Source organism: Ovis aries, chromosome 24 (assembly GCF_016772045.2).
Source record: "Ovis aries strain OAR_USU_Benz2616 breed Rambouillet chromosome 24, ARS-UI_Ramb_v3.0, whole genome shotgun sequence".
NCBI classification, from domain to species: Eukaryota; Metazoa; Chordata; class Mammalia; order Artiodactyla; family Bovidae; genus Ovis; species Ovis aries.
Window position 1 is genome coordinate 19,272,655 of NC_056077.1, and position 15,088 is coordinate 19,287,742.

The window sequence follows — 15,088 nt, forward strand, 5'->3', positions numbered from 1 at the left end:
ATGGATGTGACCCAGGAATGAAAGTCCAATGTTACCCAAGAGACCAATTTTTTTCTAAGGAAAGCTGAAATTTTAGAATTTTTACTTGAAATCTTTTGACTTTTAAAAGTTGATAACTATTTCAAATTAAAAGAAATACTGTATGTATCATAGCATATTATATTGCACAGCTGCTAATTTTTGTAACTCCTGGAATAATGGTCATATGCAAGGGCTTTGGAATCAGAGAGCTGTGAATTTTAATCCCAATTCAATCACATTGTTACTGTGTGATCTTAAGCAAATCGTTTTAGTTCTTGTATCATGATTTTCTCATTTGTAAACTAGGAATGATACCATTTGCCTTGCAGGGCTGCTAGGATGATGAAAGTTAATGTAAATCAAGTAGAGGAGAGAAGAGAGAAGAAACTCTCTTATTCACTCCCATTTCCCCACTGCCTAGAAAAGCACCAGCAAAAAGTAAGTGTTCAATAAATATTTGTTAAATAAAGGAATACCAAATACACCATGGGCTTCCCTCGTAGCTTAGCTGGTAAAAATTGACTTGCAATGCAGGAGACCCCAGTTTGATTCCCAGGTCGGGAAGATCTGCTGGAGAAGGGATAGGCTACCCACTCCAGTATTCTTGGGCTTCCCTTGTGGCTGAGCTTGTAAAGAATCTGCCTGTAATGTGGGAGATCTGGGTTTGATCCCTGGGTTGGGAAGATCCCCTGGAGAAGGGAAAGGCTACCCACTCCAATATTCTGGCCTGGAGAATTCCACGGACTGTGCAGTCCATGGGGTCACAAGGAGTCGGACATGACTGAGCGACTTTCACTTTACTTTCAAATACACCATAATGGTGCTGGTAAGTAGTAGCTCTTATTATCATCTTGTTATAGAATGGTAAATTACCTGCTACATTATGTGACCAGTGGCCAATGTCTTTTATGGTCTTTCATGGTTCCACTGGCAGTCCTACCAGTAGGACTATGAGTGAGCATGCCTCTCTTATCCAGGGCGTGCATCGTGGAACTCTGAGACCAGGGACTGGACCCAGGTGAATCTCAGGACTCACTGGAGAAAAGGCCTATTCTTTTGAAAAAAGTGCCCCATGACCTAGAAATGAGATACAAACTAATTCTTATTCAAGCTCTTGTTTGAAGAACGGTCAAAAGAATTTTTCTAACTGCTATGTGGGGCACAAGGACAAGTATCTTCAGCTAAGTGCCATGAGCCTTGGAGTTGGATCCTACCAACAGGTTGTACAAGTCAGTTTACCACTGAACTCCACTGTTGTTGGCTTCCAGACCTTGATGGCTGTCATTACTATAAGTCCAAAGTCATTGTGATACTCAAATGGAATTGTATATTTGAAAACGCTTGGAGAAATATATAACATGAACGTTAATCAGATTTGCTTCTAATATCTGAATACAGGTGAAGCCCTTCCCAGGACTTTTCTTCTTTGGTACAAAAATTATCTTCAAATGGGATCCTCTAGATTCAACATTCTGTCATTTGACAAATATTTACTCCACACCTTATACCAGCTACATTTGAGAAAAAACATGATTGAGGTGAAGGAGATAGTCAGGGGAAACAGCCAGTGCAAGGGCCCTGAGGTGGGACATGCCTTGTGTTTGTTTAGTGAATAGCTAGGAAGCCATTGGGGCCAGAAAAGAATCAATGAGAAGAAAGAAATATGAGACAGGGTTAGATCCTGCTGGGGCTTATATGACTTTGATTGAGCTGGAGAGTATCTGTAAAACAACAATTCTTCCTGGAGAGAACCAGGTGTCCTTTACTAGCTATGTGATGCTGGGAAACTAACCTTTCATTTCTCATTTTTTCCCTCTGCAAGACAGGCATGACTGTGTATATTCTGTGAGACTCTGTTAGGCTCTAGTGAGATAATAGAAGAACCCTGAAATTGCTGGTTCCCTTTCTTGCCTCTCAGCAAGTTATACCTTGATTCCTTGAGCAACGGCAGCAGCAGCATTAGCTTCTTTTTCATCTGCTTGCACTAGCAGTTTCTTGGCATCAGCTTCTTGAGTCTCTGCTTCGATTTTCACCATCATCTTAGCGGTCTCCTCAGAGGTCTGAATGAGTTGGGGTTGGAGGGCAGTCAGTTCTACTTGCATGACGGCTACCTAGCAAGGAGAGAGGATGGGTGGGGTGCCAGGTCAGCTATATAAATGCCCAAAATGGAACAGCTTACAAAAGCTGAAATGATTCTCTAACTGATAATACATGCAGAAAATACAAATGATGTTAATGGTACTGGGTACATATTTGTTGGCTGGAGTTTCTGTCTTTGATCTTGTAATATTTCATTACTTAGTTCATGCTATGTGTTATAATTATCAAGCTCCATGATAGGTGCTATACATAAATTTTTTTAAAAAGATACAACATTAAAAAAAAGGTATTCTTGTATTGAGCCTACAGTACACTTTAGTACTGGGGGCAGGGAAAGACAGAAGTAAGTTAGGGGAAAAACCCCTACATTTTTTAAAGTCTGTGAAGGAATATACATGGCTGAGATACCTGGGAAGGACAGAACTTTAAAGTTCATATTTTTCCCCCAACAGTCTGATGCCCTCTACAACATTCCTGTCTAGTAGTTTTCTGGCCACTGTCTGAATACTTCTACTGATGCGGAGGTCACCACCTCTCAGGGGAGTTGGACCATTTTTCAGACAACTTAACACATTAGATTTTCCTGAGAAGGGGCTGGAATTTACCCTCATGCAATTAAAAATTTTTTTAATTAATTAATTTATTTTAATTGGAGGATAATTACTTTACAATATTGCGGTGGCTTTTGCCGTATATCAACATGAATCAGTCATGGGTACACATGTGTCCTCGCATCCTGAACCCCTCCCACATCCCTCCCCACCCCATCCCTCAGGGTTGTCCGAGAGCACCAACTTTGAATGCCCTGCTTCATACACTGAACTTGCACAAGTCATCTATTTTATATCTGGTGATATACATGTTTCAAAGTCATCCCACCCCCGCCTTCTCCCACTTAGTCCAAAAGTCTATTCTTTACATCTGTGTCTCTTTTGCTGTCTTGCATATAGGATCATCATTAGCATCTTTGTAAGTTAGAAAGAGAACTACAAATACAGTATATTAGCACATAAGGAGCATGTCAAGGCTGTATATTGTCACCCTGCTTATTTAACTTATGTGCAGAGTACATCATGAGAAATGCTGGACTGGAAGAAACACGAGCTGGAATCAAGATTGCTGGGAGAAATATCAATAACCTCAGATATGCAGATGACACCACCCTTATGGCAGAAAGTGAAGAGGAACTAAAAAGCCTCTTGATGAAAGTGAAAGATGAGAGTGAAAAAGTTGGCTTAAAGCTCAACATTCAGAAAATGAAGATCATGGCATCTGGTCCCATCACTTCATGGGAAATAGATGGAGAAACAGTAGAAACAGTGTCAGACTTTATTTTTTTGGGCTCCAAAATCACTGCAGATGGTGACTGCAGCCATGAAATTAAAAGACGCTTACTCCTTGGAAGAAAAGTTACAACCAACGTAGATAGTATAACAAACACATGAAAAGATGCTCAACATCACTCATTATTAGAGAAATGCAAATCAAAACCACAATGAGGTACCACTTCACACCAGTCAGAATGGCTGCGATCCAAAAATCTGCAAGCAATAAATGCTGGAGAGGGTGTGGAGAAAAGGGAACCCTCCTACACTGTTGGTGGGAATGCAAACTAGTACAGCCACTATGGAGAACAGTGTGGAGATTCCTTAAAAAATTGCAAATAGAACTACCTTATGACCCAGCAATCCCACTGCTGGGCATACACACCGAGGAAACCAGAATTGAAAGAGACACATGTACCCCAATGTTCATCGCAGCACTGTTTATAATAGCCAGGACATGGAAACAACCTAGATGTCCATCAGCAGATGAATGGATAAGAAAGCTGTGGTACATATACACAATGGAGTATTACTCAGCCGTTAAAAAGAATTCATTTGAATCAGTTCTGATGAGATGGATGAAACTGGAGCCGATTATACAGAGTGAAGTAAGCCAGAAAGAAAAACACCGATACAGTATACTAACACATATATATGGAATTTAGGAAGATGGCAATGACGACCCTGTATGCAAGACAGGAAAAAGGACACAGATGTGTATAACGGACTTTTGGACTCAGAGGGAGAGGGAGAGGGTGGGATGATTTGGGAGAATGGCATTCTAACATGTATACTATCATGTAAGAATTGAATCGCCAGTCTATGTCTGACGCAGGATACAGCATGCTTGGGGCTGGTGCATGGGGATGACCCAGAGAGATGTTGTGGGGAGGGAGGTGGGAGGGGGGTTCATGTTTGGGAACGCATGTAAGAATTAAAGATTTTAAAATTTAAAAAATAAAAAACTAAAAAAAAAAAAAAAAAGGCAGAGACATTACTTTGCCAACAAAGGTCCGTATAGTCAAAGCTATAGTTTTTCCAGTAGTCATGTATGGATGTGAGAGTTGAACTATAAAGAAAGCTGAGTGCTGAAAAATTTATGTATTTGAACTGTGGTTGTTGAAGAAGGCTCTTGAGAGTCCCTTGGACTTCAAGGAGATCCAACCAGTCCATCCTAGAGGAAATCAGTCCTGAATATTCATTGGAAGGACTGATGCTGAAGCTGGAATTCTCATACTTTGACCACCTGCTGTGAAGAACTGACTCATTAGAAAAGACCCTGAGGCTGGGAAAGATTGAAGGCAGGAGGAGAAGGGGACAGCAAGGATGAGATCGTTGTACGGCATCACTGACTCAATGGACATGAGTTTGAGTAAACTCTGGGAGTTGGTGATGCACAAGGAGGCCTGGCGTGCTATAGTCCATGGGGTCGCAGAGAGTTGGACACGACTGAACGACTGAAATGAACTGAACTGAACTGAGTCACCGTATACCCTCTGAGCCACCAGGGAAGCCTCATATTTTATATATACCATTGTATTTTTATGTATACTATTGGATTTTATTGTAATGGATTAGGTCAAGTGAGTGAGGTGAGCACAGGGTCAGATGCTGTATTTTTGTGCTCTCTTGACTTCTGCATCTGAACAAGTGCTTCACCGCATCCAGTTAGTTCTGGACCTCTTTGTCCCAGTACTGTTTTGTCTGTGCTTACCTGTGAAGCTGCAAATTCAAGTTTCTGCAGGCCTGTCAGGTATCGATTCCTCATCATATCAACCTCTTGCCTCTTCTTATTCAGGAGTGTCTTGAATGTTAGGATCAATTCGAGGTAGGAGGTGGGGGTAACATAGTTGTGTCTTCGAAGGACGTTGTAATAATCAAGTGACAGCTTTTTCACACTCTCCTGGAAATATTTGCACATGGAGATGACTCTGTTGAGGACACAAAGGTGGTCAGACAGGCCCAGCTTGCACCAGAGATCTAGCACAGCTTTGGTTTACAGAAGTAAGGATGTGAGAAAGCCACTCACAGTGGCCAGCTAGAACCCCCAGTTCTTTGAAGCATGTCAACAGAGCCTCAAGAAGGATTGGGGAGGTATATATTCTTACTAGAATGAACTTTGATCAGGCAATTTCTACCTTTAATCACTTTTGTGAATCACCAGGGTTTAAGCAGGAGTTTTTAATCTTTGGAAGTCTGATGAAACCTCTGGACTTTTCAGAATAATATTTTATTAGAATAATATTTTAATGCATAAAATAATATATTATAGAATTACAAAAGAAGCCAATTGTGTTAAGGAGTTTTCTAAATATTTTAAACACCAAATTTATGATATAGTAAGGTGTATGTGTGTGTGTGTGTGTGATTGGCTGCACCTCGTGGCATGTAGGATTTTAGTTTCCTGACCTGGATTGAACCCACACACCCTGCATTGGTTAAGAATCCACTGGAAGCATGGATTCTTAACTACTGCAGGTAAGTCTCAATATGTGTGATTTTATTTACATGTTAAATCAGGGGTCAGCAGACTTTTTCTGGTTAGGACCAGATAGTAAATATTTTAGGCTTTGTGAGCCACATGGTCTCAAGTAGCAACTATTCAACTCTGCCACTGTAGTGTACATGGCTGTTTTCCAATAAAGCATATTTGCAAAAATAAGGCTGTGAACTGGATTCAACCATGGATCATAGTTTGCCAACTACAGCGTTAAATAGTAAGATTGGACAATAGGTCTGAAAACTACCATCATTTTGAAGGGGATGATAAATTGGTGCATCTGTAATGACTGAACGAGTTATGAAAATAACTGCGATTCCTATTGGTAACAAAGTCACAGGTCCTACACAATCCTACGGGGGTTTATTGCCTATGTTCATCATTGAAAGAAATGCAAAGTACCAGTTAGATGTCAATGAAAATGAAGATGTACTTTTCCCCCACTCATATCACTGACCCTCTGAGCTCTGGTCATGCATGAGCCTATAGACCCAGGTTAAGCATTCCTGGGCCTAGAGAACAAAGTTCAAAGATCTTAAAACGGAATTTAAAGCAATGAACATTCTGACCACTACCTACTTCTTCATTTTCTATTTACTCATTTAATAAGCAGTATTCGAACCTACTATGTACTAGGCACTAAGGATATAGAAATATACAAGGCAGGTGACATGACCCTTACATTCATAGGACACTTAGAATGGTCAACAGTCTTATCCTTTCTCTTACTCTAGCCAAAATTCAGTGCTTTATTTTGTGTATCTGTGCTTTACACACAAAATATTTTTTTTCACAACAAAATCCCTCACAAGTACCATCCCCTAGGCAGCGATATCTCCCCTGTTGAGAATGCATGCTCTAAGATTATTGAAATCCAGGTTCTCATAGCTATGACAAGAGTACACCTCTAGAACAGTTCTGAACAGTGAAATATTCTTCTTTTTTCAACAAAGGCATTTTATTAAATATCTAAATGGTATTTATTATTTATAATTTATTTCTCATTGGAAAAGACCTTGATTCTTGGAAAAATCGAAGGCAAAAGGAGAAGGGGGCAGCAGAGGATGAGATGGTTAGATAGCATCCCCAACTCAGTGGACACTCTGGGAGACAGAGAAGGACATAGAAGTCTAGCATGCAGCAGTCCAGGTGGTCACAAAGAGTCAGACACATGACTTAGTGACTGAGCAGAACAGAACATACATAAATCGATAAATCTTAAAACAGCAAAAAGAACAGAGCCAATATCTTGATTTTCACTTGAAATATTTGTTTGGGGTACTAAAATGCAGCTAGCACTTACTCTATCCGAATATTGTCATCAAGCTCTACATCTTCTAGAAATTTGTTGGCCACCAACTCCAGGGCATCTGTGGGCCAAGACTGGAACCAGTCAATTGTGCAGCAATTGATTAGAGAAGGGAACATTCGCAGGCGGTTCCGGAAGGCATCCCCAATTGGACTCATGGCTAATGAAAAGCAGATTTCATTAGTTCTCTTTCTCCCAGTCAAGGAGGCCAAAAGGGACAGACAGGTCATTCCAAGGATTCTAATGGGGATAAGGGAGTAGTCATGTTTCCTGTTGGCACTCCAGAGTATAATTGGAAATAGTCAGGATGAGTGCCTGGAAAGCATAGGGGAGTCATGGGATATTTTCATGCAACTTTGTGATGGGAAGTCAGTTTATTACAAGAGTCTTCTGTCTGGTTTTCAATATTCATATTATCCTATGTTATCCATTCTAGGTCTTTAGGATCATATAGTCAGAGTGTTTTAAGCCCTTTGACCCATTTGTCCCATTTGACCCATTTGTCCCATTTGTCCCATTTGTCCTGACTCACAGACCTCAGGGAACCATGGGTGCCCTATACATAGCTACTTATGGAGGCTGCTGTGGGGGCCCTATCAGCTTGTTTCTGACCTCATCTCCATCCTACCACAAATTTTGGATTCTATGCCCCAAATTCTGTTAATTGTTTATTTAGATTCAATGCGTACCAGGCACTTGCTAGGAGGAAGCATAATGCATAGGTGGAAGTGTAAGAAAGTAAGTGTGGCTAAAAAAAGAAAGGGAAGCATGGTTTGAGATGAGAGTGGAGAGGATGCAGGGGACAGACTGGCAGGTGGTCTTATAAAACTATAGCTTAGGGACTTTGGTCTTTATCTGAATGGAAAGTAATTCAGGTGTTTTAATTTGTGTGTGTATGTGTCTGTAAATATACAATGAATAGATTTGCAATACAAGAAAAACAAATCCTGACAGTGGAAAGCATTCTGATTCAGTGGAACTTAAATGTCTGGAATGGACAGAGTGGACATAGAGAGAACAGTTAGAAGGCTATAGAGGTGAGGTCTGGGTGAGATGATATTCATAGCAGCTTAGCTAATTTGAAGGTGGCAGAGATAGAGATAAGTGGGTTGATATGAGCACAAGAGGGCAAAAATTGACAGGACATGGTAATGAAGAGAAGTATTAAACATGACCCCTAAGCTTCTGGACAGATTGGAGATGATATTTACAGAGAGAAAAATGCCAGGTGTTATTCTGTAAGGCTGCCAGGGTAATGTACTAAAAGGAAGGAGAGGGTTCAGAGCAGAAATCAGAGAATTGAAGAGAGTGGAACAGGTTTAAAGTAGTTTTTCAGGAGAATGGAATTTTGCACAGGAATTCCAGGCACTGACTGTTGGTCAAATTAGGTGCCTTGGCTGGGTCAATTCTGGCACCATTGTAAGAGGACTGGGCTTAGGGCAAGGAGATCCTGAAACATCCAAGGAAAAGGGCAAAACGAATTTTCTCATTCTTACCAAGGACAATGTGAAGGTTCTTTTTCACTTTCTCAATGAAGAAGTTATACATAGAAAGAGGAGTGACTTCGATCTTTTCGCCTTCTGTCCTGGCTGCCATTTGCATCTTCTCTACAATGTCAGCCTTCTCATCAGCAGGGAAGATGTTGGGCACATCACCAGTGTTCAGAAGCATGTTGATGTCCTCAACGAATGACTCATCCTTGATCTGATTATCAGCGAAGAGGAACACAGTACTTTTGGTGGCCACACCAACCTGGAGCATGATCTTCTTCAGGTCCTCTCGCCAATCGTTGCCTGAGTAGCTCTTTGTGATCTCGATCTGGTATAGCTCATATGAGTTCATGAATGTGGACAGTTTGCTGGCACTTTGCCGCCCACTGCCCCCAATGCCCACCAGGAGCAAGTGGCCTTTGTCCTGCTTCAGGACCCTGCAGATCCTAGAGATATGCTCAATGGCAAACCTGAACATCACTAAGGACATGGGGGCCTTGCTGATATTGTTGAACTCTTCCAGGTAATACTCCATGACCACTGTGAGCTGTTTTAAGTCAGTGATCTCATCATATATCTTTTGGTCACTTTCTGGCTTGAAGAAATCTCCAAAGAAGAGGCTACGGATATTGTCATCAACTATCTTTCCAGTGGGTGATAGGTGGATGAGGACCTGTGGAAAAGATAAGTCTCAGCCAGGCATTCACTCCAACTACCATGGTAGTGGGAACTAGAAGGAGGGAACAGGAGATGTGTTTATTTCCTCTGAGCACATTCTTCAAAGTCACGGTTCACAACAGTTTTGTTTTTTAAACAAAATATGTGTATTTGATGGTTGTAAAGACTATGATGAAAGGACAATTGAGAAAAGAGTGTGAAAGCAAGGGTCAATCAGTTTGCTAAGTGATTAAAACATTGGTGGACAGATTATAAGATCCCAGGAGGAGGTGGTCAAAAGGTGAGATCATTTGTACTTGCTTCTTCACCAAATAGAGGTGCAGGCCTTACCCCTGTTCCCCACTCTGTACCTAGAGTAGAAATGTTTTAGATGCTTCTTCTTTCTGATATTAGAAACTAGCAGTGCTTCTGTACATGGCTTCTGGATGAAATATGAAACACTTGCACTCTTTCTATGGAGAAATCATAGCTTCTTAAAAGTAGGGGTAGAACTAGATGATGCAAATCACTTGGGCTTTACACAGGGCATCAATCAAACAATAAAAATTCATGGTGTTTTTATTTCTTAACTCAAAAGTTACTTGACCTTGAAAATGCATTTTACATTAATTACAAACAAAACATCTTTTCATAAATGATAAGTTTGAATGGATCTAAACTTTTATGTTACCTGGAAAGTCAAGTGAAATTGGACCAACTATTACATTACTTGGGGCAGGGAAGCCTGGAGGGCTGCAGTCCATCGGGTTGCAAAGAGTCGGACATGACTTGGTGACTGAACAACAAAAACAACAGTATATCACCAAATCAAGTGACTAATTGGCTCAATATACTGTTTCTTGAGATTCAGAAAGCAGAGCTATAAGTCTCTATTTGGGCTTTCCTGGTGGCTTAGTGGTCAAGAATCCGCCTGCCAATGCAACAAATCCAGGTTTGATTCCTGGGTCAGGAAGATCCCTTGGAGAAGGAAATGGCAACCTATTCCAGTAGTCTTGCCTGGAAAATCCCATAGACAGAAAAGCTGGTGGGCTACAGTCCATGGGGTTGCAAAAGAGTTGGACACGACTGAGTGACTGAATAACAACAATAAAGTCTCTACTAGGAAGGGAGCCTGAAATCTGAGACTAGCATGATCACATATTTGGGGCAATTTCTGAGGTCAAAAGATCACAGGGTCTTGCTTACCTTTTCCACAGACTGCTTGAAGCAATTGGAGGTGGTTTCCCTTACCATGTTAAAAAAGACCTGTCTATCTTCATGATCAATCAGACGGTCATAGAAGACCCGGTAAACCTCATGAATCCAAAGCCGGATAAACTTCTCTACATCCTGAAAATTCAGTCAGTTATTTGAATGAATGGCACATGGTGGCTGAGGCAGTAGTTTTTGAACAGTTTCTAAGTCCTGGGTTGTTGTGAGGATTAAATGAGACAATGCTTACAAAATCCTTAGCACAATGCCTAGCACAGATTAAATGCTTAATAAAAGTTAGCTATTACTATTATCATTATATATTCCACATAGCCAAGGATATCACTGAATGAACTTGATAACAGAAATGACAGCGGCTGACCTGCAGATGCGTGTGAGGGCAGAGCAATACCCCTTGGATCACTCGTGAGAAATCCCGCAGATTAAAGACATAGTGTGACTTGGAGGGAGTTGGCAAGAAATTCTCCACTGCAGCTTTATAAATTGTCATCGTTGCTTGTACCATCATCTTTCCATACCTTGGGAGGAAGGAGAAGGCAGACCAGTTAAGGCAGGGCCAGAAATGAGGACCCCAGGCCAATAATACAGGAACCTCCTACCTTAAAAACACCACATCAAACCCTTTTCCAAAGTGCCAGTCAGCGATTGAACTGAAAATCTTGGTTAATACGTCATCCTCGAAGGCATTGATGGAAATGATATTCAGATGGCGAGTGAATCGTCCTGGAAACATGCAAAGGTATGAATGTGAACACACACTCACGCTTGCCTCCTGGGTGTAGCAACCCTAAGATATAGAACAATTTTTCCTCTGCCTTTACGTTTTAGAGCTGTGCTATTCAACATGGCAGCCTCTAGCCATATGTGGCTATTTAAATTTACATTAATTAAAATTAAGTAACATTAAATGTATTTTCTCAGTCTCATCAACCACATATCAACTTCTCAAGGATAAACATGTGACTAGTGGATGTTGTATTGCACAGTATAGATACAGAACATCTCCATGACTGCAGAAGTTCTGGTAATAGCGCTAGCCCAGTGCTCCAGACTGTTACTAGATAATGGCAATATGTCATTTTTGTAAAATAATCAAATAATTCAGAAATACTTTTACAGAAAGTAACCCTTTCCTCCTACACACTAAATCCATTCTCTCTCCCCTCCCAAATTAATCACTGTTAGTTTGGTGTTCTTACAGCTCTACATTTATATCTGTGTATCTAATATTAGATATCCACACATTTATATCTATAAAATTCATCCATTTAAAGTACACAATTCAATAAATATTTAGTATTTTAGTTGTGCAATCATTATCATAATCAATAGCAGAATAATCACTCCAAAAAGAAATCCTTTACCTTCATCACTTTCCATTTCCTTGCAGCCCTTGGTAACTAATAATAGATTTTCTGTCTCTATGATTTGCCTGCATATCTTTTTAAAAACAATTTTACTGTATAAAGTAAAGCACAGATACAGAAAATCACCAAGATTATAAAGTTAACATCCTTACGTCTACCATCCACATCAGTAAACACAACTTTGCCAGCCCTTCATAGAAGCCCTTCCACATATCCCATCCCAATCATAGTCCTCTCCATGTCTCCCTTCAAAGCTTACCACTATCCTGATTTTAAAGTAATTACTATCTTGCATTTCTTTATGTTTTTTTTTTTTATCACCCATATGTACTGACATATGTAGGTTTACCTTTTTTTAAAAAAATGCTGGAATAATATTTTACACATTGATTGGGAAATATGGAGAGTTGGATGAACTTGAGGAAGTCATGTATTTTTTGATAATAAGCATACAAATAGTACTTAATGTGTGCTAATGCTTATTACATGTTACCAAAACCAAGATCAGTCTTCTGCCAAACCATGCTCTCCACCACCATATGATAATGCCTTGAGCCTCAGTTTTCCCATATGAGCTCTAACAGCTGGCAGCTGGTCTGACAATTATCAGCTAGTCTGTTGGTTCTCCAGTGAACACAATCTCTTTAAATATCAACATCAAATGAGGTCACACCCTAGCTATGATGGAACAAGACAGAAACAAGTTTGCTCTGAAATCATGAAAACTTCCCCCCCAAACTAATATGAATGACTCTAGTTGTTTACTAAGTACAGAAAAAAAATTAAGATACCTACTCTTCAAATTGTCCCCGTTCCCTGAGACTACCCAATCTAGTACAGAGTCCCTGGTTTCTTAAGCCTTTTTCACATCATCCAGCACAAGCCCATTTAATGCCCTTTCACCAGGCACTCTCATGGTTCTCCATGCTATGTAGACACCCTTGCTGCAGCAAATTAATAGACTCAATTTCACTTGACCATAGATGTGTTCCTGGCAGTTTTGGGCATTGGTCTTTAAGATCTTTTCAATATGTCATATTTGTGACATAGCTTGAAAACTGTCAACTGCTGTGCAAATGTTAGCAATTACTATTTCCTTGATATGTACGGGAAACAGACATTCCCTTTTGAATAGATCTCTCCTGCCTCACTGGTTTTAGTGAGAATTAATTGACATAAAATATATAAACTGAAGGTTTACAATTGTAAATGAATTGAAAATCTTATTTATTTGTTTGTTTATTATTATTATTTTATTTAGGCCTATCTGGCTCCAAAGAATTGTGAGAAACACAATAGGTGAATCTGTCATCCACCTTTAGTTGAGAACCTCTGGTCTAGCCTTGCTCCTAGAACATAAGCTGACCACACAGAACTTACCTCTTCGTGAGACTCTCTGTCCCTCTATGCCTAGCCAAAGACTCCTCAAATCCTCTTTTCATCTTCTCATCCTATTTCATACAACTTTCAACAAGGCATATTCAAATGCCACTCCTTGAATCTAACTCAAGTGTCTCTGGCCTAAATACACCTTTCTCTATTTTCCACCAGGACAGACTGCCTTGAACTAGCCCCCCCATCCACAAAGATGGTCTGGTTCTGCAGGGGGTGGGGCAAAAAGTAATGAACTCTCTCCTTCACATACCAGTAATGTCATTCCTTCCTCCCCCAGGAGGGCCCATGGCTGTCACAAGCAGCACATCAACGATGTCCAGCCTATTAGTATCCTTCTTGTCAAACCAGTAACCATGGTCAATCCATTGCCGTAGGAGCTCAATGGGGGGCTGTGCTCCATATATCTCTTTGGCTGGCATGTTGAGGTCATCTGGGGAAAGACGTAATGGCCACAGATTGTAAATCTATGGGATCTTTTGCTCTTTCAGGAGGTAGCAGATGACTATCCTTCCATGGGAGAGTCCATACTCAATTGTTACACCCTCACTCTAGGTAGGGCTCAGCCAGTGAACATTTTCACCATAATGGAAGAGATTTTCCAGGGTTCTGGCTTTCCTGGTTTATTGAGATCTCTGTGCATTTATTGAGATCTCTGTGCATGAGATCCTCTGTGGAAGGATGCATAGATTGGCATTAACAAACAGATAATAAAATTTTTCTCATTCCTTCACCCAAAATATATATAGCTACTATGTGCTAGACATTTTGTTAATTTCTAGGGATATGATGGTGAGAAAGTTGACAGAGTATTTAATTTACCACCAGGTAATAGTGGGAACTCCAATAACAGAAAGGATTCAAGCTAGGGTTTCTGAAGAGCAAAATCAAAAAGGCAAGGATAAATTGTTATTTCCTCCAGGGTAGGGATTGATTTTCTCCAATAGTACATTGTTCAGTACTGGCACATAGAAGGCACTCAATAATTTCCAATGAACATTGACTAAATATCCATTTTTGTGTCATGTAACATTTTAGTAATTTTATACATGTTATCTCATCTACTCAAGGTGATGACTTTATAAGGAAGGTAGTATTACCTTTATGTTAGAGGTGAGGAACTGAAGGTAATGGAATAATATACTTAGGGTTAAAAAGTGAGATTTGGACATAGGTCTGTTTGACTGCAAAGCTTAAATTGCTTTTGGATATACCATAAAAATAGGAAGGGAGAACAGATGAGAGGAAAGGGCAAAGGAGAGAGGGAGGACAAGAAAGGGAAAAGAAAATATGATCCCTGCCTTTAAGGAGCTGTTGTTAATTGGCAAGGATATAAATACACGCCACATTTACTATCAATACCTTAATTTTAAAGACAGAACATGAGATAATGCAGAAGAGCAGGGAATTACTAAATGACAATTCTATGAATCAGCAGTAAGAGAGTAGAAAACATAATGTATTTGGCACCAAGAAACCTGGTTTTGTCTTGTGGCTCCAGAATTTTCTAGACGTTTGACCCTGAACAGGGAATTTAACCTTCAGAGCCTCATTTAATTGACTAGTAAAGCAGATTTTTTAAAAAAGTCAGTTTTCATTCCAATCCCAAAGAAGAGCTGTGAAAAAAAAAAAAAAAAGAAGAAAAGAAAGAAAGAATGTTCAAACTAACAGACAATTGTGCTCATTTCCTATGC

The 15,088-nt window shown here is 40.1% G+C and overlaps 1 protein-coding gene across 5 annotated transcripts in view; it reads right to left on the minus strand.

Moving 5' to 3' along the window:
* The window catches only part of DNAH3 (dynein axonemal heavy chain 3), a 232,424-nt gene that overhangs the window by 52,992 nt on the left and 164,344 nt on the right, over nucleotides 1-15,088 (minus strand). For 4 of the 5 annotated variants that reach the window (XM_042240494.2, XM_015104112.4, XM_060405790.1 and 1 more), the window contains 8 exons: nucleotides 13,648-13,827; nucleotides 11,235-11,358; nucleotides 10,997-11,153; nucleotides 10,609-10,752; nucleotides 8,752-9,418; nucleotides 7,250-7,415; nucleotides 5,161-5,377; nucleotides 1,950-2,132 (listed from right to left, as the gene is read on the minus strand). In XM_042240494.2, coding sequence (XP_042096428.1) covers nucleotides 1,950-2,132; nucleotides 5,161-5,377; nucleotides 7,250-7,415; nucleotides 8,752-9,418; nucleotides 10,609-10,752; nucleotides 10,997-11,153; nucleotides 11,235-11,358; nucleotides 13,648-13,827 — 1,838 coding nt within the window. Of the gene's footprint in view, nucleotides 1-1,949; nucleotides 2,133-5,160; nucleotides 5,378-7,249; nucleotides 7,416-8,751; nucleotides 9,419-10,608; nucleotides 10,753-10,996; nucleotides 11,154-11,234; nucleotides 11,359-13,647; nucleotides 13,828-15,088 lie in introns of those variants that run through there. The other variant, XM_060405791.1, reaches the window with a different exon arrangement.